Here is a 10,141-nt window from a genome sequence, read left to right on the forward strand (position 1 = left end):
CCAGCCTGCTTCAAGCTGTCCACCATTGTCCCCGTCCCCAAGAAGCCCAGGATCACTGGACTTAATGACTACAGACCTGTGGCGCTGACGTCTGTAGTCATGAAGTCATTTGAGCGCCTGGTCCTGCACCACCTCAAGTCCTTCACCTCCCCCCTCCTGGACCCTCTGCAGTTTGCCTACAGAGCCAATCGGTCTGTGGACGACGCCATTAACCTGGCCCTTCACTTCATCCTCCAGCATCTGGACTCCCCGGGAACCTACGCCAGGATCCTGTTTGTGGACTTCAGCTCTGCATTCAACACCATCCTCCCTGCTCTGCTCCAGGACAAGCTCGCTCAGCTCAACGTGCCTGACTCCACCTGCAGGTGGATCACTGACTTCCTGACAGACAGGAGACAGCGCGTGCGGCTGGGGAAGAATGTCTCGGACACTCGGACTATCAGCACAGGATCTCCACAGGGCTGTGTACTTTCTCCCCTGCTCTTCTCCCTGTACACCAACTGCTGCACCTCCAGCCACGACTCCGTCAAACTGGTTAAGTTTGCGGATGACACCACCCTCATCGGACTCATCTCGGACAGCGATGAGTCTGCCTACAGGAGGGAGGTGGACCGGCTGGTGTCCTGGTGCAGCAGCAACAACCTGGAGCTCAACGCCCAGAAGACAGTGGAGATGATCGTGGACTTCAGGAAAGTCACAGCCCCCCTGCCTCCCCTCACCCTGACGGACTCCCCCATCACCACTGTGGACTCTTTCCGCTTCCTGGGCACCTGCATCACCCAGGATCTCAAGTGGGAGCCGACCATCAGCTCCCTCATCAAGAAAGCTCAGCAGAGGATGTTCCACCTGCGGCAGCTGAGGAAACGCAAGCTGCCAGTCCAGATGATGGTGCAGTTTTACACGGCCATCATTGAGTCCATCCTCACCTCCTCCATCACTGTGTGGTTCGCTGGGGCCACTGCCAGGGACAGGCAGAGACTGCAGCGCATTGTGCGCTCTGCTGAGAAGGTGATTGGCTGCAGCCTTCCATCTATACAGGACCTGTACGTCTCCAGGACTCGGGGGCGAGCAGGCCGTATAGCAGCTGACACCTCTCACCCTGGACATGGACTATTTGAGCCACTTCCCTCTGGCAGGAGGCTACGGTCCATTGGGACCAGAACCTCTCGCCATAAGAACAGTTTCTTCCCCTCTGCTGTTTGTCTCATGAACACTCTATAATATCTGCACTAAACTGGACACTTTATAACACCGGTCACTTTAATAAGCCACTTTGCACTGTTGTTCTGATGCTGCTATTGTACATATTTTTTCCCTTTAAGTATTTCATTTGATTTTTTTAAGCATATCTTTTTAACTTTGTGCATGCTCTTATTTGTATTTGTATTTATTCAGTGTGTTTATGTTGCACTTTTTCACCGTATCAAGTTCCTAGTTTGTGAACTGTGTTCACAGACTATGGCAATAAAAGTCTTCTGATTCTGATTCTGATAACAACACTTTAAATGACACGGGATTATTATTATTATTATTTTTTAATTACATTTTTATTATCTTTTTGTCTGTATTATTATTATTATTATTATTAGTAGTAGTAGTAGTAGTATTAGAAGTAGTATTATTATATGTTTTTGTTGTTTTTATTTATTTATTTATTTATTTTTTAGCTTTTATTGTATATTTATTTTATTTTCATTTTCCTTTATTTCCTTTTTCCTTTGTACTCATCAAAAGTGGATCTCGGGGAAAACAAGGTCTAAAAAGGGGAAATAAATGTAATCAAACTATAATTTTTACACGTCCATCATTGAGTCCATCCTCACCTCCTCCATCTCTGTGTCTGTGTCTGTGGGACAGACACTGCAGCACATTGTGCCTCTGCTGAGGAGGTGATGCTGCTCCTTCCATCTCTCCAGGACGTGTGTCCAGGACTCGGGGGGACCAGGCCTAGAGCAGCTGACACACCCTGGACATGGACTATTCTTCCCTCTGGCAGGAGGCGACGGTCCATTGGGACCAGAACCTCTCGTCATAAGAACAGTTTGTTCCCCTCTGCAGTTTGTCTCATGACACTTTATAATATTTGCACAAAACTGGACACTTAATAACACCGGTCACTTTAATAAGCCATGTTTGCTGTTGTTCTGATGCTGCTGTTGTACATATTTTCTACCTTTAAGTATTTAATTTGATTTTTAAGCAGATCTTTTTTAACTTCGTGCATGCCCTTATTTGTATTTGTATTTATTCAGTGTGTTTTATGTTTTATGTTGCACTTTACCACCAAAATAAGTTCCTAGTTTGTGAACTGTGTTCACAAACGATGGCAATAAAAGGATATATATATATATAAAGCACGGACAAAGACTCATGGAGATACATTATGATAAGACAAGATTAAGAATGATTCAAGCTCAGTAACTATAAATAAACCACATTAAAACTGGGACTAAAGTAGACTAAACCAAGACTAAACCAAGACTAAACCAAGACTAAACCAAGACTAAACCAAGACTAAACCAAGACTAAACCAAGACTAAACCAAGACTAAACCAAGACTAAACCAAGACTAAACCAAGGCTAAACCAAGACTAAACCAAGACTAAACCAAGACTAAACCAAGACTAAACCAAGACTAGACCAAGACTAGACCAAGACTAGACCAAGACTAGACCAAGACCAAACAAACTCAGGACTAAACTCTACCCAGAGTGAAATCCCATTAAACGTGAATGTTTCTTAATGAGATGCACAATCACTACGAGCTAAAGCTGCAGTGAGTTCCTTTTGCAGATCGAAGGTTCATCGTTTGAGTGTGAAAGTCCAGACTTAAAACATCACTAAACCCTTTCATTGTCATCAAAGGCGTGTGGATTATACCGCGGTGTGAGACGACCTTTGGTACTTACCTTTAGAGTTACGTAATAAAAGGTGATGGCGTCTCATTGGGATCATAGCAGCAAACCCCAGAGGAGTCGACGAGCCGCTGGGAAGGAGCTTCTGAAGTGGTTTCTCGTTGTTGTGTAACCACGGGAACAGTTAATATTGCAACGGAGCTGAGTGCAGCACATCTCAATGAGCAACATCAGAAAAGATCAGTCACTAAAACGACACTGTGCCCACCACGCTGTGCACTTTGTCTGATTTTCTGGTTAAATTGATCCATGGGGAATAACCGTGGACTGTGGCGTTCCCAGATTCAGTGTATACCAGGGAAACATTTATGTTCAATTAAAAAAATAAAATAAAATCTCATTAGGACCATGGAGAACGGGCAACAAAACAAGTTATATAAGCGACACACACACACACACACACACACACACATGGTCAATAGGTCAAAGACACACACGACCATCACGTTCATGTAGATGTTGTTTGGCGTCGATAAAAATGTAAAAATGATGTCATCCGTGCGACAATCAGCAGTTTTAGTGATTTTAATGCGGCTCGAGCTAAGATGAGTCTGGATCATTTTGTGTTTGTTCTGTGCTTCATATTTTAAATCCAGATAAAACTGAATTATCTTTAACTTCATGTTGATTTTGCTCAAATAAATTACAAATAAATATAATAACAGGAGTAACAGGAGTAACAGGAGTAACAGGAGTAACAGGAGTAACAGGAGTAACAGGAGTAACAGGAGTAACAGTTTGTAGAATCTCACTCTCAACTTAAACTTCACTGGTTCAGAGGCAGATCCACAGGCCGGTGGTGCAACTCCAGCTGTTGTTTCCTTGTGCAAGACACTTAACCCCGTCACCCTCTGTGTGCACTGATGTATGAATGTGTGTGTGAGTGTGTGTGGGGGTGTGTGTTGGGGTGTGTGTGGGGGTGTGTGTGAATGTGTGTGGGGGTGTGTGTGTGAATGTGTGTGAGATTGTGTCTATGAATATGTGTATGAATGTGTGTGTGATTGTGTCTATGAATGTGTGTATGATTGTGTGTATGGATGTTTTTTATGATTGTTTGTATGATTGTTTGTATGATTGTGTGTATGATTGTGTGTGTGATTGTACGTGTGATTGTGTGTATAATTGTTTTTTATGATTGTGTGTGTGATTGTGTGTATGATTGTGTGTGTGATTGTGTGTATGATTGTGTGTGTGATTGTTTGTATGATTGTGTGTATGGATGTTTTTTATGATTGTTTGTATGATTGTTTGTATGATTGTGTGTGTGATTGTACGTGTGATTGTGTGTATAATTGTTTTTTATGATTGTGTGTGTGATTGTGTGTATGATTGTGTGTGTGATTGTGTGTATGATTGTGTGTATGGATGTTGTTTATGATTGTGTGTATGATTGTGTGTATGATTGTTTGTATGATTGTGTGTGTGATTGTACGTGTGATTGTGTGTATGATTGTGTTTGTGATTGTTTGTATGATTGTGTGTGTGATTGTGTGTATGATTGTGTGTATGATTGTGCGTATGACTGTGTGTGTGACTGTGTGACACCTGTAAATAACCAGTCCGTTTGACGTTTGCTCTCTCAGAACAACACAGTGACTTTATTTTACAGCAAAGATCCTGAGTTTAGATGAACCGTGATGAACTCAAAATGTGATATTATTATTATTTTGGCATGTCTCTCCCTGTTTGCTGTTGTTTTGTTTATTAAATTCATTTCTTGTTGGAAAAAGAGTCACAAATTCACTCGACACGTGCGATCTTTATGCAGTATTATGAAATGAGGACGTATAGATGTGGCATTTTGCAGCTGTAACGTCGACTTCGCTGACTATAGTTGACAGATAATTCCCTGCAGCCTGTTATCAGCTCCATCCTGCCTCAGTGACATTTAACATCTACATATATGAGATACTGGACCAAAACAACGTGTTCACTGTTGGTTCTTTAGTTTGTGAGGAGATAAAATGTCACGCTAAATCTCTCTTTTCTCTCCAAACTTTTCGGTTTTACTGTACAAATCAAAACACATCACGACAGTTTGATCAGGCATCCTTTTTAGTGGTCAGCACCCAGATGGCTTGATAAAACAATTCTATAATAATGTTACAGAAAATATCTTAAATAACTCAAACAACACATATTTTTTGCTTCAGTTCGTACAATACAGTTCAAGCAATAACAATAATATCGACACACAACGTTACAAATGCCCTGAAGGAGAGTCCTGCACAGTTAAAGGGTCTGAAGAATCGTCAGTTTACCTTTCGGCCCTTAATCGTAAATATACAATTCATTATCCGTGTCCCGTAATATCGAACATATAAATAAACACTGCATAAATAAGAAAATATGGTAAAATGAGGCAGATTTTCAAACAAAACCGAGAAAAACAACACGAATCAGCTGCAAAATACAATATGTCAAATAAATGTATAGACAAAATGTTTATTCATTGTTGTTTCTTTCACTGCAAAATGTCGTGTTTACACCTGAGTTGTTCTTGAAGTGAAAATGTGATATTGTAATAAAATAAAACACCAAAGCACTTTAATGATCCTGGGGCTTCACACATTGATATTCAGATTTATCAGTCTCTTACAAACTGCAGACTTCACGGGACGTGACAAAGTCAAATAAAGTCTAGATGAGCAGATCCATAAATGATGCAACGAAACACAATTCTGAAAATGTGACGTTCCCGCGGCTGCAGTTGTGTCGTGTGTGTCTGTGGTGAAGTCTCACTCAGGACACTGCTGACACGACACCTGCTGAAGCACAGTGTCCTGGAGAAATATTTCACAATCTTACATAATGTTCCACTTTGCCCAAAGGGTTCAGTTTCAGTTATTGGATTTGTTATTTCTCCAAACTCACCCAGACGTTCATGTTTTAATTGGATGTGGTTAGTTTGATCTGAGTTTTGTCTCTAGAGAGATGCCTCTGAGTGACATTTTCACGTTGAAATATTTGTTGTTTTGTGTGTAACTGTGTGACAGGACACTGTCCATGTGTTAGCAGCATTAAATATCTTTTTTAGGTTTTACTTTTGGTTTTTGGACGTACATTACTCTGTAATAAACTGATAAATTGTAAATATTGCACTTCACGGTGTAGAATCTTCAGACGCAGGGCCCTTTAAAGTCCTGGCTGCACTAGATTACGCTGCCGGGGCAAACACACAGAATACAAGTCACAAATATGTTTACGAAACTGGCCCTTGGAGTTTGGACCAAACGGTGTAGCTACAAAAGAGCAGCATTGTGGCTTAGTGGTTTAGCCCTCACCTCACAGCGGGGAGGTTGTGGGCTGGGCTTGTGCAGTTTGGTCCTCCATCTCAAAACCTTAGCTCAGGATCTGAAGAGCAGTTTGCAGACACTGCACATGACCATTTGCTCCTGACCGTTCAGATTCTTCACTGACACTGAGGTCTGGTCAAATGGAGAGCACTTCCCTTCAGAGAGAATAAAAGTGTCCAGCTCTGCACCCTGTATTTTATGTTTATGATTAAAAACTGCATTCAACTGTTTGTAACTGTAAACCCTTTGTCACCCCATGCATAGATAGACAAAACACAAACTTTAATGGTCAGAAGCTCATTCATCCACTGGTACCACATTTATACGACACATTTATATTTATAACACGCACTGAGGTGCAGGAGTCTTAGGATTTCTCTCCATGTGGTGGGGACTGTTCTCTTTGAAACAACAAGGTCACCCCCTTCCTGAAGCGCTGGTCCCTCACACTGTAGATGATGACATTACAACAGCTGTTTGAAGTTAATATCCAAAAGGCAAAAAATGAGAAGTTGCACCATGTGTATCCCACCACGTTTCCGAGCACAAACACTGCGATTGGCGAGAAGGACGCTGTGAAGGCGAATGTCAAGATACCAATCGTTTTTGCGGCTTTAATGTCGGAGAAAGACGGTCTATGGGGACATCCGCCGCCGCTGCCCCCTGCTGTTTCACTCACACTACCCTCTGAAAGAAGTTTACGCTTGATTGTGTATCTCCGAATACTTGTAAAAGACATAATATTGACCGCTAATGTACCACCAAGAAGCGTAAAGTCAAACGCAGGGAATAACAGCAAAATATTAGCATCGGGAGGCAGATGTCCGCCCTGAAGAAGAGGGGTGTAGTTGCACATACGACTGCATTCATTGTACTCCATTGTAAAGTTACTGCTGAACATTAACGGGGCCAATGCTAGCATGAAACTAGCCGTCCAGGAAAGTAAGATGAGTAGCAGCGTTCGCCGTCTGGTCACCAAAGAGTCTTTATGCAGAGGTTTCAGGATGGCGATGCTACGCTCCACCGTCATGAGGAAAATGGTGCTGATGGAAACAAAGGTGCATCCTGCAAAAACCGGTCCAATCAACATGCAGGGCTGCCAGGGACTGACCAGGCCGCCCATAGCTGTGGACAGGGCCGGCGAGCTGGAACTGCCCTGGTACCAGTTCGGGGGGACGCTGGTGACCATTAGAGTGATCTCAGTGTAGACGGAGAACGGGACGACCAGGACGCCCACCATCATGTCCGCTATGGCCAGAGACACTGCCGAGGGAAGCAAGAAAACGTATTGTTATTCTCAAATTGTAGGATTAGAAGTGAAACAAAAACCTTTTCACCTCTGTAATGAAACCCCGGGATGTTCGAGCGCAGCAGGGGTCTTGATAAATTATTAAAACTAAATGTGAGTAATATTTGCTTACGCCACAAGCTCAACCGTCAGTTCCACATGGTTTGTAGTTTTACTCTCACAACAGGGAGAAGATAATTATCTGTCAACAGTCATGTTTGTTGTGGCCTGTGATTTGAATCTTGTAAAAATAATAACGTCCTCACCACCAGAATAGAAAAACAGGTCGAACGGAGATGTCAGCTCTGAACACGCCACAGTTTGTACTAACAGCGTGCTTCGTGTTTGTGTAAATCTGTTTTAGTTGCATATTTTCCTCAGCTTTTGTAGTGGGGTTGTCTGTTTTCCCTGTTGCCCTTGAAAGCACCCTGTGGGCTCCACCCTCGACCCCGCCCTCCTGGTCACAGTCGATTTAAACCACCTTTACTTTTTTGGGTTAATTGCAAAGCTGTAAAAGTGTCTTTATAAATGTTAAAACTGTAACAGTTTAAGTGGCACATTTCTGTTATTGGTCTTGTTCTGAGCTGCTGTTTGTGGGAGTCAAACCTCGGGCAGATCTGCTGCAAATGGAGGCACAGGTCAAGATGAGAACAACGTATCTGAGCAGATTGTAAAGTAAAACTCATTTCTGTTGTCTGTGTTTGTTTAGTTCCTGGTTGTCAATAAAGGGTTAAGTTTGGCCTAAAAACTATTACAAAGATGAGCCTTGAAGGATAAACCTGCTGTTTAACATTTTATTTTCTTTGTAAGCAGGTTTGAACCAGCTGGGGCGTACAATTGGCGTTTTTGTCTTTTTGTTTACACTGGGTGTGTCCTGGTGGTTGGGCTGGGCACGTTGGTGATTTTCGTGCATTGGGATCATCACATGTTTAGTTTTTGCCCTTTTTGTTTGCTGTACTGTCTGTGTCTGAGGTGAGTGTGGGAGCAGCTCTGGACACGCCCTCGATGCTCTGCAGCTTTTTGTAATATATTTAAATTTTCTACCTTTTAACTTTTACTGACATTTTGTTTGACTTTTATAAATTGTTTTGTGTAACTTAATTTTATTTTGGCCATATCCAAGGACCTTCATTTTGACTTTAGGACTTTTTAAATAATTGTTTTTCATGTCTCATATTTTAAAATTCAGAACATTACGTGTGTCTTTCATTTGTAAATTTGATCATGACCCCTGAGTTTCTGAACTCTCAAAATCACCCTCTGTGACGCCACATAAACTGATTCCACTTGAGTTTAATAAAGTCTTGGATTTCTATAATGCCTTTCAAGAAACGGCGCTTTACAATGTGTTATTCACTCAGTCCTTCCTCTGTGATGATAAACAATGTTGGCCACAGCTGCCCTGGAGTCTGAAGTGAGGCTGCCAACCTGCGCCATCAGCCCCACAGACCAACACTCACCACATTTAGACAGAAAACTCACATTCACACAACTGCCCACGTCTCAGTTTGATGTGTCAACTTTGAAATCAAAATGTTAACCTGCTGCCTGTAAATTCCAGCCACAAAGAGGTGCCCTGATCATTATTCAGTTCACTTCTGTGGTCAATTATCTCTAATCCGCTGAAGCTCATTTACCTTTGAGATATCCCTGTGCCGTCCTGGACTGTCTGGTTTGCACAAACACCGTCAGCGTGACCACATTTCCCACCACGATGGCAAACGTCAGACTGACCATGAACACCACAGCCAGGGTGCGGTTGAGGACCCCGCAGCAGCAGAGGGTGCAGAGGGGGCCGGCTCCGGGGGTGGAGGGAGCGGTCAGGTTGAAGGAGGGGTCAGTGGTGAGGGGCAGAGCGGCTGTACTCCCTGTGCTGGTGTTGAAGAGGAGAGCGGTCATGGCCAGAGCGCAGATGCCTTCAGTACACAGAGGCTTTTTTTAAACCATGCCATGAGCCTGGAGGTTATTCTGTGGAAACACGAGCAAAGATGTGGATTTATGTAAAAATACTTGAGTAGCCAACGTGTGTATACTTCATTTTTGTTTTATATTTATATAAAGGACGATGCTGCACTAGTTTGACATTTTCTTGACAATAAAAACCTCTCTCAGCTCCTATTAAGTTTTTAATTGAGAGTAAATTTACACTTGCACTTTTACCACATCAAAACAGAAAATAAACCTGAACTACAACAGGAAAAAAACAGAACAGGACCAAACTAATTAGTAAAAAATGTTAGTTTTCAATGCTTAAAATTTGTATCATAAAAGCACATTAGAAAAATGCGTCTCGTCTTTTTCCTCTTTAAATGCTGCATAAGACGTGTCCTTCACCCGAGTTCAAAACAGTTCACAAAGTTTCTCAAAGCACAAAAGCAAAAAGTGAATTTTTAACATCTCAAACATTCATAAAGAATCTGCACTTTATGTTGGATAAATACTTTTTTGAATGACTGAAGCAGAACAGCCAAAGAGCCACATATCTGACATATTTGACAGATGAAATATTTGGTAACATTGACTTTCACTTTTTTACCGTGTGATGAAAAGAAAGAAAGAGAGAGAGAGAAAGTGTGTGCACTGAAAGACGAAAGTCACTGGATTTGTGTAAAAATAATAAGGAAAGTGGCTGCATGTGATAA

The 10,141-nt window shown here is 42.1% G+C and overlaps 1 protein-coding gene across 1 annotated transcript; it reads right to left on the bottom strand.

Annotated features, from left to right (window-relative positions):
- Positions 1-6,578: 6,578 nt before the first annotated feature.
- Positions 6,579-9,398, bottom strand: LOC117393671 (trace amine-associated receptor 13c-like). Its single transcript, XM_033991659.1, has 2 exons — positions 9,137-9,398; positions 6,579-7,474 (listed from the first exon to the last, which is right to left on the bottom strand). Exons 1-2 carry the CDS (start codon positions 9,396-9,398, stop codon positions 6,579-6,581), a joined length of 1,158 nt encoding a protein of 385 aa, XP_033847550.1.
- Positions 9,399-10,141: the final 743 nt, after the last annotated feature.

This window comes from Periophthalmus magnuspinnatus, chromosome 3 (genome assembly GCF_009829125.3).
Source record: "Periophthalmus magnuspinnatus isolate fPerMag1 chromosome 3, fPerMag1.2.pri, whole genome shotgun sequence".
In the NCBI taxonomy this organism is placed as follows: Eukaryota; Metazoa; Chordata; class Actinopteri; order Gobiiformes; family Gobiidae; genus Periophthalmus; species Periophthalmus magnuspinnatus.